The sequence below is a fragment of the Xiphias gladius genome, chromosome 22 (genome assembly GCF_016859285.1).
Source record: "Xiphias gladius isolate SHS-SW01 ecotype Sanya breed wild chromosome 22, ASM1685928v1, whole genome shotgun sequence".
In the NCBI taxonomy this organism is placed as follows: Eukaryota; Metazoa; Chordata; class Actinopteri; order Istiophoriformes; family Xiphiidae; genus Xiphias; species Xiphias gladius.
The window spans coordinates 20,281,135-20,303,571 of NC_053421.1; the positions used below are offsets into that span (position 1 = coordinate 20,281,135).

A 22,437-nucleotide genomic window follows, 5' to 3' on the forward strand; every position below is an offset into this window, starting at 1 on the left:
TTTGACCATGTACTCCAAACTGTATTTGTTATCTTTTTGCATTTATGATTAACACATTATGGTTTCCGTGTGGTCTATATGCAGATGTTTAAATGTTGTTGCCCATCTCCGCTGGATGGCAGTGGTGGGACACGCCGCTGTCTTTTGTGTTGGCAACCACCGGTTACTGCTCGCCAGCCATGAACACCAAAACAACGGGCATCTGTCCATGAGCTGGACCGCAGGAATCGCGTCGATGCCTTTTAAACGGCGTCGTTGTTAGCGGGCGGCATTTACCACTTGAGTAATGGCAACGAGTTCCGGAAACATCTTTCCGTAATTACATAATGATGAATTACTCCAAAGAGTGACTTATCCCGGTAGATTCTTCAGCCACTGACGACTGCGCATCTGGATTTGGCTGAGCCGCTACCGCTATCTAGCGGACAAGCTAGCAGAGCACCGTGTTGTCGCCAGAGTCCGCAGCTGTCCGCTGCGGGTCATCCGAATCAGTCGTTGCTAGCCAATTTAGCGAGCTGTAAGTCTTCAGCACTCGCTAACGATAAGTTGGCTCATGTGGTAGCTGGCGTTAAGAGGGCCACCGAAAATGTAAATTATCATGGGGCCAAAGAGACGGGAACTGGTGAGTGTGATAATGCAACAACCCCAGGCTGTTAACGGAATTCGGTTAGCTAGCTTAGCTTAGCAGCCCTTTACGTTAGCTTTGTTTTCATCGCCTGCAGACAGCCCCTTGTTGCCGAAATAAGTTTGTTTATTCTTTGACCAGTTGGGTGTAAGAAACGCAATAAGTAAACTCTATGTTGGCGTATAGCATTCTTTGTATATAGCGTTACGGCTACGTGAGTGAAAACCTTCGTTTAACGTTACTGTTATGTTTGTGAGACTGATGCACTGAGCTAACGCTACTGTACTCAGGGCTAACAGTTATTAGCTCATCAAAATACGTGTTTCTTCCAGAGGCTGCCTCGGAGTCTCGCAATGCGCATCCGGCATCGTAATTGGGCCACACTTAAGTCTGTTCAGTTGTGCAGTGGGAATTGCCTTGCAGTGAAGCAGTTTACAGAGGGGTTACGCAGATTTAAACTGGAATCCTGCAGTGAGATAGTCTGCAAAAGGAGAACCATGTAACGGGCCACTCGGAAGTTGTTTGTGGGATCAAAACGTTACATGACTGTTTCCATTTCCATTAAACTCAGCCCTCTATATTATGTGGGCATAGGGCCTTTGTCTTGTGTAATAGGTCCGTCTGAAATTTTATTTGCTGCATATTCTTGGTGCAAATGTTACCATCAGAACCCGCACCAAATCACTCTCACATTTTCCTTCCCATCATGCAGGTGGTGCCAGTGATGGCCTCTCCCCTCCCTGTCTCCTTCATCCTGGTGTTTCTTCTGTTGGCTAAGTCACCTGTGTGCCAGGCAGGGGACTGCAAGGGCCACAGGCAGGTGTTGAGGGGACCACCAGGCTATGTCACAGATGGCCCGGGAAACTACTCTGTCAATGGGAACTGCGAGTGGCTTATCAAAGGTATTATTACCTAGATAAGACACTGTCTTGGACATGGGAACATTGTTAATTAAAAGGTAACTAAATACTAGTTTGAGACAAATCACACTGATATTTACCACCTATTTTATATCTTCCAGCTCCAAGCAACAGCCACCGTATTGTCTTGAATTTCACCTTCATGGACACAGAGTGTACCTATGATTACCTGTTTGTTTATGATGGTGACTCCTACCAGAACCCTCTCCTTGCCAGTCTGAGTGGCAACACTCTGCCTCAACCCATTGAAGCCAAGTCTGGCAAGGTAACCAATTAAGACATGACCAATGAGAAACATCTAGAAAGCGTTGTAATTATAGCAAATAACTTTGTTTCCCTTATTTACTGTACCCGTTCCAGATGCTGCTTCATCTCTTCAGTGACGCTAATTACAACCTCCTGGGCTTCAATGCAACCTACACCTTCTCTTTGTGTCCTGGAGCATGTGGTGGTCATGGCCGCTGTGATTCCTCTATATCAAAATGCCAATGCCATCAGGACTGGGGAGGAGCAGCTTGTACAACCCCTCTGTGCTCCAAGGCCTGTTCTGTGAATGGCCAGTGTGACAAGGTAAGAGTAGGAAAAGGGAAGATTTAATGAACACACAAAGCAAACAGTCTTCAGCCAAAGAATTACTCATCCTTCCCTGAATAACACTTGATTATGTCATTTGGGCAGTTTATTGAAACACTGATTACTGGTCTTTAACTATTCTTATTTTCCATGTTTTATCTCAGAAAGGAGAGCGCTGTCTGTGTAACCCAGGCTTCCTAGGTCACAGCTGCCAGCTTGGTCTCCATGATGACAACGGAGTGGGGCAGTGGTGGCGTGTGAGTGAGGGAAACCCCTACACGCCTCCCAGGACGGGTTCTGCTGGCGTGTATCTGTCCTCCACTGGAGCCATGTACTTGTTTGGCGGTGAGCGTGACGCACTGTTTATTTCTTTTGATGTTGTTTTTATAAATGGTAAATGACTGTAAACAGCAAATATTTGGAAGTGAAACCCACCCTCCATCCCTTTCTTTAACCCACTAGTTGTAAGTTAATTCCTCAATGCTCGGCAGATTTATTCTACCTTCTAACACTGTTCAAAGATTTTCTATTTTATTTAAGATTTTAATCAACTTCAATATTGCTTTTCTCTATTACCTAATAGTGTTTTTGATAATTAATTGCAATAATATCACTTCTTTCCCATGCAGGATTTGATCTGAACAGAGCTCTTGGTGACTTGATCAAATACAATTTCACATCCAACCAATGGGAAAGCAGGTCTTATGGTCACTCTCCTGTAAGTGGTTTGTGGATATACACACACACACACACACACACAGTTTTTGCCTCTGCCCCCTCTTGCATCTGATTTACTATGTAAGCTAATCCTTAAAATAGCAGGTAAACAAGAAACAAGGAAACTGGTTTCCTTAAATGTTGTTAACACAGCTAGAATTCTGCTGGAAAACCTTATTTCTTGGCAGAAGGATGAAAGGAAACAAAATTAGTTGTAGCAAGTAAGCAAGTATTTTTTTAAAAAGATTTTAATACAAAGTCTGGTATCCACTTGAGCTGAAACATGCAAGTCTGACAAAGTTGGATTCCACTGCTGAACAGTAGATCATTTGTAAAACTCAGACACAAGTGCACATTATTTTCACCACAGAGCCTGTCTTCTTGCTGCGTTATCTTCCCAGATACCATGGCAACAAAACTCCATAGCCCAGAGCGTCATATGAGGAATACACGTAAAATATGCCAGATATGGTTGAAAAACCTGATTACTGACCAAGTGTGTAAATGCAGGTTTATAGTATTCAGGTTATGGCAGTACAACTAAATGCATTCTGCTATTTCCTTATTTCTCACAGTTACTTGTTTTTTTTTAATTTGTTTGTTTTTGTGTATGTGTAAACACAGTCAACATGAATATAAGTGCTACCATTTTCTTATATTTCATTACAATGTCATCCCCTTCCTTCCTGCATTCTTTGGCACTCATGTGTTGTCAGGTGGCTCGTCATTCCCACACAGCAGTAGAGTGGATGGGTAACATGGTCATCTTTGGAGGAGAGCTAGCCAACGGCTCCCTGGCCAGTGATGTCTGGATGTACCGGCCACTTCATGATGACTGGCAACAACTTGGCTTTTCAAATACACAGGGGGCCCCTAAACTGGCTAATCATGCTTCAGCTGTAGTGGATGATTATCTCTATGTATTTGGAGGTGGGTTTCACATTATATTGTCACCCTGTAGTCTGTGTTTGGATTGTCATACCTTTATCTCTTAAGAAATAAATCTCACCTGAACTTATTTCCCAGGTCGCACTGAGGAGGATATGTTTTCCTCTTCTCTGTATCGGTTCGGCCTGCGTGGATCTGGACGGTGGGAGACAGTTCAGCCCACCGGTGGGAAACCCCCAGCCACTGCTGGCCACTCCATGGTGTTCCACAGCCCATCTAGGACACTGCTGGTCTACGGAGGCCACCGGCCCACCACCGCCAGGTACACACCCTCTCATGTATGGGTATACTGGATACAGTGATACACACAGCTCGTAGGAAGAGTGAGAGAAAATGAGGACTGTGACATATGTATCAACATTTTGTGCTCACTTTTCTATTTGCGGTTGTTAAGGAGGAAGGGGAACAGTTGGCTGCCTAGTTTTGGAGTGTATTTCTGTTTGTTTTGGGATTTGCAGATTTGTCATTTTCGTTTTCTTTTTTTTTGTTTATTTTAGTTGTTTGTTTGTTTTTTGTATTATTATTATTATTATTATTATTATTATTATTATTATCATTATTCACACCTTTAGATTTGGGAAGATAAAACGTGATTCCTATACGAAAGCTTGTTAAATGAAGCCCTCCAGAAAAAGACAAAGATAAGACTAGCAGAAGAAGAAATTATTTACATAATAAAACAAGTGGTTACCGAAAGAGATACTAAAAGCACCCTTGCTGTATATTTTTCTAAGATTTAGTGTGAGGGTGAACAACACAGACGTGTTCCACGTGGAGAGGCGGTTTTGGACATCGTTCCGTTCCCGTTTCCCAGCAACAGGACCCAGAGAGAGAGCTTTCCACTCAGCCACTGTCATTGGAAACTACATGGTGGTCTATGGTGAGCATCCACAAAATTAGCAGACACAATCCATGCAGTGGAGTCCTGTGTATATTTGTCCTCCTTTCATCCTGCCTTTCTCTCCCAGGGGGGAATGTACATATTCACTACCAAGAGGAAAAGTGCTATGATGAGGAGATCTTCTTTTACCATCTGGGCTGTCACCAATGGGTGTCTGCTGGGGAGAGGTGGTCACTCCGTGAGTTCTTGTAGACTTTATCTTCTGTCACAACTCTCACACACTGAGAAACACAGTTCAATTTTCATTTATAGCCAATTGTTAAGTGCAAACCTGCACACGCAGTGCCTACAAAACTTTCATTTTTTTGAAGGTGGGGATGCTGTGAGGGGGCGTTACTCGCATGTTGCTGCTGTGATGGAAGGACGAGTTCTGCTGGTTGCTGGGGGTTACAGTGGTGTTGCCCGTGGAGACCTGGTCGCTTACAAAGTTCCACTGTTCGTCAGTAGTGATCAAGGCGACAGGGTGAGTGAAGGTGTCATATCATCATAAAACAATAGAACAGGAAACCGTATCATTGGGAAAACTGGCACATTTACCTAAGCAGTATAAAGACTGATGGGAGAGGGGTGAAAAAATAGTGTTGAACAAGAGTAACTAGGGAAAGTCCTTGTGTATAAATGTGGGTGTGTGTGTGTGTGTGTGTGTGTGTGTGTGTGTGTGTGTGTGTGTGTGTGTGTGTGTGTGTGTGTGTGTGTGTGTGTGTGTGTGTGTGTGTGTTTTGCCTTACCAGGACGCTGTTTGTGCTGAGGCGCTAGATGAAAGTATGTGCCTCAAGAACCCAGAGTGCAGCTGGTGTGAAGGCCGTTGTCGAGAGTACCAGCCAACTAATCCGGTAACACTTCTTCCGGCGCAACCTTGCAACTTGCACCTCAGTTGAACACACTCTGTCTTATGCATACAAATGTATCTTAAAAATATATTATTCTTATATCCATAATCCAGACATTAACAGATGCCCAAAACATTTTTTTTTCACTTTGGTGTGTCTGTACGAATGTCTGTCAGGATTACCACTACAATTTTTAACCCTGGTTTTGTGTTCACAGTGTGGCAGTACTGGTTGCCTGGGCCTGGCACGTTTTCTGTCTGACTGCCAATCCTGTCTAGTGTTCAGTGGCACTCCAGCTTTTCTAGCCCGTGCACCTGGTGAATTTGGCTGGTGTGTTCAGAATGAGTCCTGCCTACCAGTGTCAGGTGAGACCCAGGGAGGGAGGAAGGAGGGCAGAAGAGAAGGGCTGAGCCTCATACTGAAAAAAAAAAGATGTTGGGAGTTGACATGGGAGGGACTAGACTCATGTTGGGCGTGTTTCAGAGACTGAGCACAGTGACTTGACTACACCTAGCTTAGATTGGACAGGCTACTCAGACCACGATTTGACTTGCCTGTCCCATCGCATACTTCCTTTGGTGCAGTGAGGTAATGTGTTGTTACTCCTTTGAACACGTCACACAAAAGTCACAGATCACATCCGTTTCAGTACAGTAGTACACTTTAGGAAACTGCTGTATTATGAGATATTAAGAGGTCAGATGTATTTTTTGTGTGCTGACCTCTCCCTCTCGGTCTCACAGAGCGAAGTGCGTGCCGTGTGGACCAGATCTCAGGGGCGTACGGCTGGTGGGGGGAGCGTACCCTTTTCCTAACCTCCCTCCACTCCTGTCGCACCGAGAACTATGTCCCGGGACTGCACCTGCTCACCTTCCAGCACCCCCGCAACGACTCCCAGCCTGACAAGGTACGGAGTCCAAATCTCAAGTGCTAACTTTACTGGTTGTGGTTGTAACTACTTCCCTCTCTGCTTATACTCCTGCCTTCCTCCAACATTACTTTGACACTTTGACCCACTGCAGTTCCACACCTTGAAATTGTGATTGTTTGTCTTTTATTGTTCATTTCTCCTTCGTGCTCTTGGCTTTTTAACCTCTTGACTCCAGTGCTCACTTCTCTCTTTTTTTTTTTCCTCTATGTTTGTTCTGCAATGCGCTCATAGAGAAGATTCCCTTTTTATGTAGTTTGTCAAGCAGTTTGTAGAGAATAGTGCTTCTGTTGATGTGTTTCCACTTCCATCCATCCTCCTCTATCCGTCATCCTCCTCACCCCTTTGCCAGGTTTCCATCCTCCGCAGCACCAACATCATCCTTAGTCCCACCACAGAAATGGATGTTGCCCTACAGTTCAGGGGCTTCATCCACCCATTGTGGGGGGCTCCGCCACCGGCACCCCCTCCCACCGAGACTGTCTCCATGTGGGCTCGCATCCAGAGGCTTCATTTTGAGGCTCAAATGGCATCAGGGCCCAACTCCAGCCAGCTGGTGAGGGAAATTGTGTTTGTTTTTTTGTTTTTTTAATTGAATAAATTATTCTAAAACAAACTTTCCATCTAAAATTGGAAAGTATTGATAGGATTAGTTGCTCTAAACAAGGTCTTATAATATAATTTTCACTACACATAATTTAGTGATTTTCGTCCCATGTGCAATAACATTATTACTGGTCGAAGGCAGGCATCCCCATGGGAGTAATCAGTGCAGGACAAAATACCTCTCTGTATATCTGACGCATCCTGGATTGGGTCTGTGTCTGCTATAAATTATATCAACCTTACTTGACAGCAAGACTACATGTGTGTGTTTTGACAGTTTTGCTGTTGAAGTGTTGAATCCCCCCGAATTAAACATGTACAAGTGTAATGTATGGTAAAAATATATTGTAATAGATTGAGATCATTTACATTTTTCATTTAAATTCTGGGATATTACATTGCCCACATTTCTAGAATGCTAATTTCATTTAAAAAGGCTGTTCAACAGATATAAGATAAAAGTTAAATGAAATGACAGAGATTATTTAAATTAGCAGCAATTAATTATGATCATTTTTACTTAACTCTTCTCCACTTTTTCTTTTTTCCTTTTTTCCCTTAACTATCGGAATAGGAGGTGGTGGGTCGTTGGACAGCTCAGCAGGAGAAAGAGTTGAAGCTGCTGTCTCGCACAGATGGGAGTAGACTGTTCTCAAACCTTACCAGGGGCAACCATTACCTTGTTCAGGCTGAGGGCTACCTTAACAACTCTGGTTCAGGGCAGACCAGTGAAATGGCCCTGATCTGGAATAGAACATTGCCTGGAGGGAGTGTGAGTACTGGCACAATTAAACATGTGCTTCTCCACAACAACAAATACAGTGGGTTCCAAAACGTTTGGACCCCACTGTATGTTTAATCATAATATGTAGTGAAAGTAAAAAAATAAAATAAAAATTCAAGTTGGTGTTTCTGGCACATTTAAATTTCTGTTATATCGCTGCACAGTGAGATTCCGTAATTCATGAAACAGATTCAGAAATCTTACCTCATGTGCTTTTCTCCATAACTTACTCTTCTTCTAGGAAATCTCCTTCCTTTTCTTGGAGCCCTACCGCTCAGGTTCCTGCTCTGGGTACATGTCTTGTCTGGCGTGTCTGTCTGACCAGTCTTGTGGCTGGTGCCCATCTTTGTCCCGCTGCCTGCTGCGGGACAGCCGAGATCTCCAACCCTGCCCTGAGGGAGAGAAGGTAGAAGGCAAGGAAGAAGGTCAGCGCCATCTGCTGTTGGCACCCCAGCAATGCACCTTGTGTGAAGAGTACAGAGACTGCTCTGCTTGTACTCAGGTACAAGACAGATAACACCTAAAAAACTTTTGACAGAGTGTCAGTATGTTGCTGATATTATATAGCTTAATGTGGAGCTACTCTATTCCTAACTCATGCAAAGTTATCTTTGACCTGCAGGATCCTTACTGTGAGTGGCAGATAAATTCCAGCAAGAAAGGTGACTACCAGTGCAGTCGACGGGGAAGACTAGATGGATCCATACGTGACCCAAGGGGGTGTCCTACAGTCTGCAACCAGTGAGTTTGAAAAACGATGTTTTTAACACGGTTAATTACAGATGTTAAATTATTTACATAAGAACCTACAACTCACGCCTACTTTCCTCTCCTGTCTGGTCATATTTTTGTCTTACAAAGGAGAAAGACATGTGGTGAGTGCCTCTCTAACTCCAGCCAGTGTGCATGGTGTGAGTCAGCCCAGGCCTGCTTCTATTTTGCTGCCTACCTCACAAAATACCCCTATGGAGAGTGCAGAGACTGGTATGACAGGTAAAATGAGGACATTTTTAAAACTGTTTTTTCATTGTATTTTTACTTTACACTTGATACAAATAAAAAAATTTTTTTGCAGTTGCACATATGGTTTCCTGTTAATTTTAGAACTCAACTGTAACACATACAACAGTACAATCACATTACTTAAACAAAAACAAGACAAAGAACCAATTAAATTTTAAAATTGAAAGTTCAGTGAGAAATATTTGGCATATTTTTTCAGTTAGTGAGTTGAAATTAACCTTGGATCAATCATGTCAATTTCTTATTGTTTATTCTCTTACCCATCAGCGTTCATTCGGTTCCCCAGTGTAAGCAATGTTCAGCTTTAAACACATGCATAGACTGCCTGCGAACATTCCAGTGTGGCTGGTGTGGTGACTACAACAATCCCACAATTGGAAAGTAAGTATGGCAAACATATAACAATACTTTGACAAGCAGACTGTACAGTGAAAGTACATATATGGCCAAAACACGACTTATTTGAATAACTTATTATTAAATCCTTTCTTATTATCAAATTGCTGATATGTTAATAGTCAGTGTTTTTATTGTGATTTTCTTGAATTTATTCTGTGTTTTCCACTCATCTTTTCAGATGTTTGAGGGGAGACTGGGCAGGAATGGATGATCCCTCGGTGTATAACTGCAGTTTGGCTGTGGCTGAAGCACGGGCTGCCAAGTATGTTATCTCTTACAGTGTCATGACATGATACAGTAAGTTGTCTGGAGGCATATGACTTTTTCTTACAAGACCAGGGCTTTTGTTATATAGGTAATGTTGTGCTCTAAACATTGTGGGTGGAGTTCTTCTCAAAGGTTCAGAATTTATTTGTCGTAGTCAGGTCCTGGAATGAGAAGGGGTCCTTAACTTGTTTTTCACAATGCAGTTACTAAGTTAAATAGGACAACTGCATTAAAAAAATTATGAGCATAAAACAATAATTAGTAAATATTAACAGGTTTTTAACCATTTCCACCCTTTACAAGTATTTTAAGTACTAGATATTTTAATAAACATTTGCAAGACTCATTGATGAGTTAAATCTACTTGTCCCAGTTTATATATTGAAAGACATTTCACTGTAATCAGTTATATACATTAAAAACAAATATTTTGTAATGATGGCTGAATTTTGCTTTCTGAACCTTCATATACCTTAGAATGCCCCCCAACTTTATGTTACTAACTACTACAGAACTTCTTCTTAAAGCAATAACAAAATGAATGGATGGATAGATGGATATTTTATACCTGTCCCACTTCACATCTCCTCGTCCTGCTCCTCCAGCCCTGAGCCCCAGACCTCAGCCCCGCCTCGACCACTGGAAATGGAGATGGAGCTGGAGCACTTGGATGACGAAGAGCGAGATGCGATCTGGTCCTACCCCACTTGTCCTGATGTCGAAGAATGCAGGCTGGGTCTCCACAACTGTCACCCCTTCGCCACTTGCATCAACACTCCCACCTCATACGAGTGCCACTGTGAGAGAGGATACACAGGGGATGGCACATTGCACTGCAACCAGACGTAGGAGTCTTCACCTAAAATGTGTTCCTCTGCTGAACCATGCTTAAACTCTCTTAACCTAAAATTCTTCTTCACCTTTCCCATTTAGTTATCAGGATTGCTTTTTTAAATCTGGAAATAAGGACATTATGACCCCTTACCACCACCACCCAACACAATTTTCCCCCTGCCTCAGGTGCTACAATGAATGTCGTGAGGGCCAATGTAGCGGGAGCCCACGGTTTGAGTGTGAATGTTCCCTGGGCTGGACGTCTGACCCTGCCACTCTGGTACTGAGTGGTGTTGAATGTGATGTGGACTGTGGATGCAACTTCCACTCCACCTGCATTACTGCTCCAGGGATCTGTGACGAATGCCAGGGTGAGACCTTAATAGAAGGATTTCAGTCACTTATTTTCAGTCATTCTTTGTTTTTAAGTAATGCCAGTGCAGGATAACTGGCCTCCTTATTGTCCCATTGGGACAATTATGAAGTAAAATCATACTCACAATTCATATAACTGAAAGTACATTGGTTATGCATTGGTTGCAAGTTCCTCTGCTGACATTCTTCCTCTTTCTATCAGATTGGACTACAGGGCCTCACTGTGAGCACTGCCGTCCGGGTAGCTTTGGTTCAGCCCTGGCTGGTGGCGGTGGCTGTGTTCCTTGTGAGTGCAATGGCCATGGCGACCCTCTCCGAGGCTACTGTCACAACCAGACAGGCCAATGCTACTGCACCCACAACACCCAGGGACCACACTGTGAGTCCTGCCTGCCTGGTTACTACGGAGACCCCAGGTAGGGAGATCTTCACCATATTCATTAAGTTTAATGCCTAATTTGTTTTCTTTTGTGTCTGTACTAATTGAAAACATTCCAAAATCAAGGAGTGGGGATTATAGTAAAATACTGACAAAAGTATAAAATGTGTGAAAACAGTAAAAATATCTTTGGTCAATTTTAGTATTTTCAGATTCTTTCTTCATGACTTTCTCTATCCAATAGAAACAACGGCACATGCTACCGCCAGTGCCAGGGCCGTTCTGTGCTGCTCTCCTCCACCTCATCCTCCACTATGCCTCTCTCCTCGTCTCTGGGATGGCGAAGTGGCACAGAGGGGAAAGGAGGACTTTCTCATTGCCTGTGGGTCCTCTCTGTGACTGAGAACCTGGCACCTTGTCTGCCCAGACAGCTGTGTCCCCCTGTAGCCCTCACTCTACATCCAGACTCCCATACACATTGTAAAGTGAGTACAAGCATGACCTGATCATACAAACAAATTAGCGTTAGCTGTACTGTAGCATCATAAACTGTCAGTATACACTGTCTCCATTGCAATCCCTATGCTTTATTTTGCAGAGCTCATATGTCTATGTCTTTGATGGCCTCCCCCGTTTTCTGGGCAATGGAGTTGTACATTCAGATCACAACCTAATTGGAGCATTTTGTGGCACCACAAGGACTCAGCCTATCACAGTGGAGGCCACCTCAGGTATCCCTGAAACCTAAAGGCTTAAATTTGTGGCACCAGTTTAACCCTCATTCACTAATAAGCACACTATTCGCCATAACTGATTTAACATACAAAGTCTTAAGTCACTTTCACAATATTGTATTTTATCTTTTACCACCAGGTGTGATCTCAGTCTACTTTGAGGCCAACGTCTCTTCAAACAAACCTCAAGGCTTCAATGCATCTTTTTGGGTGCGGCGGTGTCACCAGAGCTCTGACGAGGGTGAAGAGGGGTCACCTGTGTGTCCAGGTGGAGCCCAGTGCCAAAGCGGGCTCTGCCAGTGCCCTCAGGGATATGGGGGACCCCACTGTGACCGGCCCATGTGCCCTCAGGACTGTGGAATAGCAGAAGGAAGAGGAGCTTGTAATATAGTAAGAATTGTGGCAATTTATATAAAGAACTTTTTAAAATTGGTTTTATATCCAAGTTTTCCAAAAATATGGAGATTGTGTAAAATCTTATTGTTTAGTACTAGAGTACCATAACACACCATTTTTTTGTAGTTGAATACTCTGACATTTGGTTTGTTGTGATGTGTTCGTAATATTCTTCGCTATAAAATAATATTGAGCTTTGGAATAATGTGTCTTTTTTAAGTAATCCAGCCAGTATCAACTCCTAAGTATGCAAGAAATTCAGGTTGAGCTACAGGAATTTTGAAATACTACAAAATGAAAGAACAAATTTTCCTGCATTGCTAATCAACTAATTTTGTTTGTGTCAGTCTCTGGGAGTATGTTTGTGCTCGGACAGCTGGGCTGGCTCAGACTGCTCTGTTCCTCGGGACTCCAACAGCCTGGTCTGGGAAACACTACTGGACACCCAACTGACAGTGGTAGGGTGACAACATAACATAAACAATTAATTTTTTATTTTATTTTGCACGATTAATGAATTTTACACACAGAAACACACATTCGTATGCACTTGCCCCACAGAACCAGGCCCACAGGTTCCTCCACAGGATGGGCCACACTCTGGTGTGCGGACCACAGGGCAATCTTTGGATGTATGGAGGACTGTCTCTGTCAGAGGGCATTCTGGGAAATGTCTACAGGTAGGTGCACATAACCTGAGACTGTTCCTAGTAGCATTAATGTCATAAAACTTTTAAGGTGTTACTGTACTGTATTTACTGGTTCATTTAGATATTCTGTGTTGGAACATCGTTGGACCCAAATGTTGACAAGCTCCGTGGAAGAGGGGTTGACACCTAGCCCTCGCTATCACCACGCCTCTGCACTGCTGAGCAGTCACGAGTCTGGCTCTGGAAGCCACGGACCCAGTCACAACTTCATGTTGGTAGTGGGCGGTGTCACTCAAAACGGTGTTTCCATGGATACCTGGAGTCTCAATCTCAGCAGTTTAGTCTGGAGAGAACAGAAGGTTAGGATTAGATTAAATGTGGAAATACAATTATTTGAAAAATCTCAAGGTTTTTTTTTTTTTTTTTTTTACCTCTAACAAATAAAAATTTCGTGTCTCTGACAGAGCTCAGTGCTGCCCCCAGTGGCAGGCCACACTCTGACTGTACGCCGTGACTCCTCTGTGCTGTTGATTGGAGGTTACTCTCCAGAGAACGGCTTCAACCACCATCTACTGGAGTTCAGCCCTATTTCTGGGAACTGGACCATTGCCCCACACACTGGAACACCACCTACAGGTTTTTGAGGCCTTCTGTTTTTTAAGGGATGTAACATAGTTTTTAATTCAGTCAATAACTCACTTACTGATGCAACTTCACCATAAGTACAAAAATAGTTCATTTATTAGTTTACCTCACAGAGAAATTCAGGATTACATTTTGAAAATGTGTAAAAATAGACAACACAAACATAGATGCAGCAACCACACTTTATTTTATTTTTTTCTTTATTTTATTCTTTTCTTTTTTCAATCAGGTTTGTATGGCCACTCAGCAGTCTACCACGAGCAAACTGATGCCATCTATGTCTTTGGAGGCTACCGCTTTCACGTGGAGACAGTGGAACCCTCGGGCGAGCTCTACAGTCTGTACTACCCCAACCTTACCTGGTCTCTGCTGGTCCCCTCACAGGGCAATAAGGTAAGAAGCTGACCTCATCTCTGTCACCTCTAACAGGTCAGTAAATTAGACACGCCAAGCAGTTATCGACTATCAGTCCAGTGCATAAAGATAACTGGGTCATCTCTTTGCTACGCAGCCCCTGTCTCGATTCTTCCATGCTGCAGCCCTAATCAAAGACACCATGGTCATTGTTGGGGGGAGGACAGAAGCAGAAGATTACAGTAACTCGGTGTCTCTGTATCAGATCAACTGTAACACCTGGATACAACCAGGTGACTGTCCTAATGTCTTCCTGCAGCTTCAGTTATGGTCAAATCATAATTTACCATACGGTAAACGCATTTCATCTCTTTCCTTCAGTCTCAGCTGTAGGAGATCCGGTAAATCGTTCAGTGTCTCTTGCCATGACAAGCTGGGGTGGGCGCCTCTTCCTGTCAGGAGGCTTCAATGGTGTCACTCTGGGCAGACTCCTAACCCTGACTGTGCCCTCTGACCCCTGTGCCCTGCTGCCCACGCCAGAGGCCTGCAACACCACCACAGGCAGCTGTGTCTGGTGTAGGGGAAGCTGTGCCTCTTCTGATACTGCTGAGAGGTAGTGCATTTGGATGAAGACAAATAAATAATGATAGTACCATATTCTTGAGTTTTAATTTATGTGCAGCTACTAAATAAAATGCATCCAAATTATTCACTCCCTCACTCTCCATTAGAATGGGCTGTTTCACTGGCCAGTCTCCCTGTTCCCCAACCCCTCGACAGCCAGACCAGTGTCGCAGACTGAAGACTTGCAGTGAATGCCTGGCCCGACACCCAAAGACGTTCTCGAGTCCATCACAGGTAACATATGACACACCTATTCAACCACCATCACTAGCTTAAAGAGAGAGAGGGACTGTCTGTCATCTAAAAGCTGTTCTTTATTGAATTTTCTAGCCTGCTCTGCAGTGTAAGTGGTGCACAAACTGTCCAGAGGGGGCCTGTATCAGCAGCTCTGTTAGCTGTACGTCTGAACATGACTGTCGGATCAACCAAAGAGAGATCTTTCTGTCGAGCAACTGCACTGAGACCAGCTGTGAGGCTTCTGACTGCCCCAAGTGTACCGCTTCCGGAAAATGCATGTGGACTCGCCAATTCAAACGCACAGGTATGGGCAATAGTGTTGAAGGGCCCTGAAAAAATTGTGATTTCCTTTCATTCTCAATCCACAGCTGAAAATAGATAAGATGTCCATGTAAGAAAAAAAACCCAAACATTAAAAACACTAGAAACTGTGATTCAATAATCATGATCACCACACCTTGTAGTATGTGGATGAATTATTATTTTGGAGATAATTGTGATCCTCAAATTAAATGGCCCTTTAGGTTTCAGCTGAGTTTTCTAAAACTAGATTTAGGGCCTTTTTCAAAATTATCACTAAAACACATCGACTCCCTCCAGGTGAGACAAGACGCATCCTGAGTGTGAACCCAACCTATGACTGGACGTGTTTCAGCTACGCCCTGCTCAACGTCTCACCCATGCAGGTGGAGTCTTCTCCCCCTCTGCCGTGCCCTCCACCTTGCCACAGTCTTCCTAACTGCAGTCTCTGTCTGGGCTCGAGAGGCTCTGATGGGGGCTGGCAGCACTGTGTGTGGAGCATGGCACTGCAGCAGGTATGACTGCCCTGCTTGAGCTGTAGAGAGTATTTTGTGTGTTATTTTTTTCAAAGCATGTTCATATGCAGCTAACGTCCCTCCCCATCTTCCAGTGCATGAGCCCATCTTTCATGCCCCTGCGATGTGAGGCAGGTCAGTGTGGTCGTCTGCTCTCTGGGGGGGACTCTTGCTCCCCCCACTGCTCCCAGCTCACCCAGTGTTCCCAGTGCATCGCCAGGCCTCAGTGTGGCTGGTGTGCTACTCGCGGGGGCAATGGGGCTGGACGCTGCCTGCAAGGAGGACTTGATGGTGAGAAATATCTTTTCAGTTGATTCACAGAGGGAGCTGAGGACTGTAGAGTGTAACAGTTAAACGTTACATTATTCTCTTAATGTGTTTCTACTTTTCTAACCCCTGATTCACTCCATTCTTGTCTCCCAGGGGTGAGTGAGGGTGTTTGCCCCCTGAGAAACAGCAGCTGGTCTTTCCTCCACTGCCCAGAGGAGGATGAGTGTGCTAACGGCCATCACCACTGCAACAGCACCCAGGACTGCCACGACCTACCACAGGGATACCACTGCACCTGCAAACAGGGTTACATACTCAGCAGGTGAGATAAGAGTTAGCGTTTATGCCTCATACACTAAATACACACGGATTGTTAAAAACTACTTTATTGCTTTTCATAGTAACTGGACAGGTTTACCCAAATCACTTCTTCTTGTTTTTCTTCTGTTCAGTGTTTCTGGTCAGTGTGAGCCAGTGTGTGCACAAGGCTGTGTGAACGGGACATGTGTGTCCCCAGGAGTTTGCCAGTGTCACTTTGGCTTTGTGGGGGATAACTGCTCCTCTCAGTGCAGCTGCAACAAACACAGCAACTGTGCTGGTGTTAGCAAACCAGATGTTTGTCTTGAGTGCCACAATAACACCATCGTAAGTGCTTATAGTAATACAAATCCACACACTTCAAACAAAGTTTTTTCCACATTCATTTGTATGTACTGACTTCCCCCCCCCCTCAGGGTAAGCACTGTGAGAAGTGTAAGCCACTGTTCGTGGGGTCTGCCAAAGGAGGCGGCACTTGTCGTCCATGTCGGGAGTTTTGCAGGGGAAACAGTGCTGTGTGTCTGTCCCGGGATGAACATAAGAAGGCCCTGGAAAACCCACGGCTCTTTCCTCTGGACAATAATAGTGTAAGTGTCTGAGAACATTGTGGCCTTATTTGGATTATATGTAAAAGCAAATACACAAGTGATGCTTACTGGTTTATTTTGGCCACTGTCTTTATTCTAACTCCTTGTTAAGTTTCAGGGGTACATCTCTCTTTTTCTCTTTATCAGGTTCAGGACTGGGTGTCTGAGGGTCCAACAGAGGAAAATGCTGTGTGTGTGAATTGCCAGAACAACAGTGTGGGGGACAAGTGTGAGAGCTGCCTCAGTGGCTACTTCCTGCTGCAGGGGAAGTGTGAAAAGTAAGCAATTTTTTTTTTTGCTCAGCAGTCACTGGATTCCCATGCTGCACAAAGCAACATTACAAAGCCATTATATATAATAATCTTACAGTTGCCATTATTTTGGGGGGGGGGACAATGCTAAGCCTATCAGATATAATTTACATCGACATACAGTGCTTACTGAATGTTGTGTTACTAAATATTGATTCTTCTTTTAATTTAACATCTGCCATCAAAGTCAGTTTTTTCTGCCCGGTCTCACAGCAGCAAAAATGCTAGTAATGGGATGGAAGTCTCCTCATATAAATGCGATGAATACATAGGATAAAAAAAATATTCAGTACAGGTTTTTTTCAGGAGCAAGAGAATTTCTCCTCTTCACTGGATTTTTTTCCTTTTCAAATGTTTGTATTTCCTCCTTTCAAGTGCTTGGATTTTTGTTAAGTTCAAGCTACTAATATGCATTCTTTGGTATGTATACTTAGAAAACCTTCGTGCTATTTGCATTATTTTCAGTTAGTCATGTCGGCGCGTTCGTCGATTTGGGAAGAGAATCCAGGAGATGAGTTATTTCTAAGTTTAACAAGGCTTCCACAGGCTTCCACCATTCACAAGAGACAGTGCCCTAAACAGGAAGAAACCCTGCACTCCCTCACGTGTAGCTCATTCTGAAATTTTTGTTTTTGTCTTATCCATCTGACATGACCCAGTATGGGTGTAGTGCAAAATATTGTTGTATATGATGTACTTTCCGTATCTGTCTCTTTGCACAACAGAGAGTTCTTACATGAGTAATCAAATATCGCTTTTATGTTTGTAGCATGGTGTCCATCAACTGACCTCCTTAAGACATCGCCTACGGAATGGCCCGTTTTCACAAGCCAATGCCTTTCTACGTACATACAATAAACTCTTTTGTGCAAACAGCATATATCTTTGGCTTGCTCTTTATATTTGCATGATTAATAAAACAACTGGATCTAACAGTCGGATAACTGCCTGCATAAGAGTTTACATGTCATAGTGTAATGGAGGGTGAAGAAACAGGATGTGTTGGGGGTGTTTGTCTTTTTGGCTGGAACGGAACAGCGGGGTCAACCCTATAAATGCGAATGTCCGTAACCGACTGACTGAGTGCGTGATAAAGTTTCACCATTTGTCAGCTGAATGCTGCAGGTTTAAGTGCTGAAGTTACACTATTGGCCGTTGCTTGGCGAAAACAGTTTCTATTGTGTCTTCAAGGGGGTGTTTACAGACATTTTTTCCAACTAAGAGCCTTTGTCGCTAGATTTACTGACTTTTTCACGCATATTTAGCAGCTCCTCTTCACAAAAGCACCTAGCGACAAATCTAGCGTCGAAAGAGACTGCGTGGCTGTTTTCCATAAAGTAGTTGTCAAGTAACTAAAAAGAGTGTCTTTTGTTGAGTAATAATTTTCTCTTTTTCAGTTTTCAGATTTTCTCCTCTTTTAGTATTTGGATTTTATCCTCTTCGTTGCAGGTGTCAGTGTAATGGCCATGCAGACACGTGTAATGAACATGATGGCACAGGTTGCCCCTGCCAAAACAACACAGAGACCTCCTCCTGTCTGAGCAGCCCTCAGAGTGACCGGAAAGACTGCTACAGGCAACAGGTATGCGCATGCAAGAAATGATTTCAAATATAGAAGAAGCTTTTCATCTTACAAAATGATGACAAAATACTCTTCCACATTAAGAGGGTGGTCAATGTCACAGTAATTTCTTTAGTTTTCTTTCTCTGCAGTGATTAAATTAGTATTTAAAACTGAGTGGGGAAAGCTTGTGACCTTGTTGTATTCATGCCGTATTCCTTATGCTCTTCCATTTAGTGTGCCAAGTGCAAAGACTCCTTCAATGGCACACCGGTGAATGGGCGTCAGTGCTACCGTCAGTTCAACGTGGACACCGAGTGCTGCTTTGACCCCACGTCCCAGACCAACTGCTTCCATGATCCTACCATTCGTAACCTGCCCAAGGGTCGCACAGTGTTCTTCGCTGCCCAGCCGAAGTTCACCAATGTAGACATCCGGGTCACCATTGATGTAACCTTTGGTGAGGTGGAGGTGTATGTGTCCAACTCTCACGACACCTTTATTGTGGATGTGAACCGGTACACGGGGATTCACACCATCAAAATCGAGGAGGAATCAGTAACTCGGGGGACAACGACTGGGGTAGATAAGGATTCCCCTCCGTCCCCTATCAAGGTGTTGGCCAATGCTTCATCCAGTCTCGGGGGTCCTGTGCTCTCCCACAACCCGCTGCAGCTGCAAGCAAAACCTCCAGGGGCTGAAAGAGAAATTAGAGAGGAGCGGGCTGAAGGACTCATCACCTACATCACTGTGTGGAAACCACAGACAGTGCTGATTGTCCGTGGTGTTCGAGATCGTGTGGTCATCACTTTTCCTCATGAGGTGCACTCCCTGAAATCCAGCCGCTTCTACATCGCTCTGAGAGGTGTGGGAACTGACGAGAAACTGGGAGAGTCCCAGGGTCTGCTGTTTCTGCGACAGGACCAAGCCCACATCGATCTTTTTGTCTTCTTCTCTGTATTCTTCTCCTGCTTTTTCCTCTTCCTGTCTGTCTGTGTCCTTCTGTGGAAGGTTAAGCAGTTCCTGGACTTTCGTCGGGAGCAGCGTCGCCACATTCAGGAGATGACCAAGATGGCATCAAGACCCTTTGCTAAACTCACTATATACCTTGAACCGGAGGAGCCTCAGCTCATTTACCTGCCTTCAGCTGTTGGAGGGGTGGGGGGCAGCACAGTATCGCTTGCTCATGCCCGCACGAGCAAGTTAGGAGGAGTGATGGTGGGCCAGAGGGGCAGGGCAGGAGCTGTCTCCTATAAACATGACCCGGGCTCCGGACCCACAGCCCACCACCACCATCACCTCAACCTGGGTGGAGGGGGCAACAGCGGCCAGCACCTGCCGCTGCACTACCTGAACACCCACCACTATGCCAGCACCACCGCTGGCACCCCAGCCTCACATCATCACCATCCATCCACCTACAGCGGTTACCAGCATTTTTGCCGCTCTGACCCCTTCCTCTCTCAGCTCATGGGTTTTTCCTATTCCTCCTTTAAGGTGGGGCCCATCACCTTAGAGCCCACAGATGATGGCATGGCTGGGGTGGCCACTGTACTCTTCCAACTGCCTGGGGGTGTCTTGGCTCCAAATCGTGCCTGTCTTGGCTCTGCACTGGTTACTTTGCGACAGAACTTGCAAGAATACTGTGGCCACGGCAATGGAGGGGGGCACCCAGGGGCGGGAGCAGGGCGGAAAGGGCTGCTAGGGCATCAGCACCTGACCACTATGGCTATGTAGGGAAACAAACAAAAGATATAAATGAAATAAGACAGGGATAAAAGAGATGGGATAAGTCTGTAAATTGTTTGATATATAATAAATTAATTTTTTGAAAGAAACATAGCTGTAAGGCAAAGACAAAGTCCAAAAGAAAGAGATATGTCAGAGTCAGTTAACATGAGCATTTTGAACAGAGTTGTACATACACTGTATAATGAATTATTAAGTGTGTTTAATTGTATTATGTATTGCTGTACTGTATTTCAGTGCTTCACATGACCAAGCCAGCTGTCTCTAGAATGCACTGCAACTGCTATGCGTATCAACAAAACAATGTTGCATCCTGTCTGTGATCACTAAAGAGGTATGAGCACACTCAACAGTCGGTCTCACACAAAGAGTGAAGCTGGACTGTTGTTTAAAAATTCTTCTCATTGACCAACAGAGATGTTAAGAAAGACATCTGCTCACTTTGGAACCAACATGTGCTTTATACCCCAAAAAGTGACAATCAAAATTGCCATTGAGAACAAAAGACTATTTAAATTGGTTCAGCATAATGTGCAAGATTTTGATTGTCAGCTCAGCGCAGGAAAAAAAGTCAGAGTTGCTTGCGAGATGGTTTTTATATCATAGTCGATATGAGTGATTTATAATTGTAACTCAATATATGGCAGGCTTGTAAGTTATTATGTTTATGTTAAACAGTCTCCTGAGTATGTTTTTGCATATTCATTCATCTGCTATGTTACATTGTTATTTGTTTTTCTGCTCATCTGCCTTCACTTCTTGCCTTGTCTGTGAGTCAACTGGCTTACACTTGTTACTTGTGTTAATGGAAATGTGTGGTGCAGCTCTTGGAGTAAGTAATAACAATGACATATTTTACATTTTGTTTCATGAATTGTTTTTGTAAAAAAAAAAAAAAAAAAAATAACGTTTTCAATATTAGTCCTGAGTTCCTGACAATAGAATAATTTGACTCGTCCATAAAAATGAAGAAATAATGTGTCCTTTTGAAACATTTGATTACATTTTGTTGATATGAAATGTATGTTGATGTTTGGCTAGTTTTACTGGACAAGTTTTTTTGTTTTGTTTTTTTGTTTTTGTTTTTCTTCAGGCAACTTACCTGCTTAGATGATTGTATTAGCATATCATAGCTACAATTTGATCAAAAAATATGGATGCATTAAAAACAAAAATACACTATGAAAAATGTTACTCTATTACAATGGTAATGGAAAGAGTTGTGTTAGAATGTTCTCCTGGTGAGAGATTTTGGGAAGACTTGACACCATTTTTATTTGCAATGAGAATTACTTGTTCACTGGTTGGTTTTGACGTAAGTATTTTTTGTTTTCTTTGTTTTCCATTTTGCACTGCATGGAGGCAATGAGCCCCATTATTCATGTAAAATACTAAAAGTGGATGTCGTCCAGCCTCCTATGGGAAACTGTCACGGATGACCTCAGAGCGGTGCTACTGGCTTACTATCAGATGAAAAAAATCACAAGAGGTTTTGTCATGAACTGAATAATCACATCATAGTTAAGCAAACTAAAGCTCAAATAAATATTGTCACTATTTATAGCAGCCACCCACAAATAAGCATTAATACTGTTTTGTTTTTGTCTCATATTTTTGTGTATGTTTTTTTAACATACTTTATTTTTGTACATAACTTTTGTTGTGTTTGTTTTCTGTTTTTTGGGGGGTTTTGTTTTCAAAGAAGGGAACAGTGTTGTAAAGAAGATTGCGTGAAGAGTCTCTGTCCTGAGTCGGCTGAAATAAAGTCTGTGGAATAATATTGTGTGTGTGTGTGTGTGTGTGTACAGAGGAGAAAATCAAGCTGTTAGTACTACTGATACTATTTTAGGACAGTGCTAAAATCCTCACGTCCAACAGCATGTTGAGGACATGAGACCAACAAGATAAATGTTTACAACTGGGATGTTGATACAAATGATGCTGCCATAATCTATATATTTCATTTTTTAATAATTTAAAGTTGGATAATTAAAATGTTTTTGAACACCCTGTATCACTGGCATTTTGGTGAGATTTCAAACAATGTAACTGCTAAGATCTAAAAATATATGAAATT

The 22,437-nt window shown here is 43.4% G+C and overlaps 1 protein-coding gene across 3 annotated transcripts; it reads left to right on the forward strand.

Moving 5' to 3' along the window:
* Positions 1 to 186: 186 nt before the first annotated feature.
* megf8 (multiple EGF-like-domains 8) lies at positions 187 to 22,138 on the forward strand. Of its 3 annotated transcripts, none has more exons than XM_040118890.1 (44): positions 187 to 622; positions 1,338 to 1,527; positions 1,647 to 1,810; positions 1,906 to 2,115; positions 2,283 to 2,463; positions 2,748 to 2,836; positions 3,552 to 3,765; positions 3,862 to 4,045; positions 4,518 to 4,663; positions 4,752 to 4,862; positions 4,996 to 5,147; positions 5,416 to 5,517; positions 5,732 to 5,879; positions 6,258 to 6,421; positions 6,795 to 6,998; positions 7,623 to 7,820; positions 8,074 to 8,334; positions 8,455 to 8,573; positions 8,694 to 8,825; positions 9,123 to 9,236; positions 9,433 to 9,516; positions 10,127 to 10,366; positions 10,542 to 10,726; positions 10,933 to 11,146; positions 11,354 to 11,594; positions 11,708 to 11,840; positions 11,983 to 12,233; positions 12,587 to 12,697; positions 12,801 to 12,919; positions 13,011 to 13,248; positions 13,354 to 13,525; positions 13,764 to 13,927; positions 14,046 to 14,181; positions 14,270 to 14,501; positions 14,620 to 14,746; positions 14,843 to 15,053; positions 15,350 to 15,564; positions 15,660 to 15,855; positions 15,988 to 16,156; positions 16,287 to 16,479; positions 16,569 to 16,739; positions 16,887 to 17,017; positions 18,500 to 18,632; positions 18,849 to 22,138. In XM_040118890.1, exons 1-44 carry the CDS (start codon positions 599 to 601, stop codon positions 20,346 to 20,348), a joined length of 8,673 nt encoding a protein of 2,890 aa, XP_039974824.1. In that variant the 5' UTR covers positions 187 to 598; the 3' UTR covers positions 20,349 to 22,138. The 3 variants fall into 3 exon arrangements, with proteins under 3 accessions (XP_039974824.1, XP_039974825.1, XP_039974827.1); XM_040118891.1 differs by having other exon boundaries at positions 187 to 517; XM_040118893.1 differs by lacking the exon at positions 18,849 to 22,138 and having other exon boundaries at positions 18,448 to 18,621.
* The last annotated feature ends 299 nt before the right edge of the window (positions 22,139 to 22,437 follow it).

Bases quoted from the DNA above. Each gene is read 5' to 3' on its own strand.
- megf8 (XM_040118890.1), top strand. From the start codon at position 599: ATGGGGCCAAAGAGACGGGAACTG. The intron at 4,046-4,517 runs GTACACACCCTC...TATTTTTCTAAG, and splicing joins CACCGGCCCACCACCGCCAG to ATTTAGTGTGAGGGTGAACA. The intron at 4,664-4,751 runs GTGAGCATCCAC...TTTCTCTCCCAG, and splicing joins AAACTACATGGTGGTCTATG to GGGGGAATGTACATATTCAC.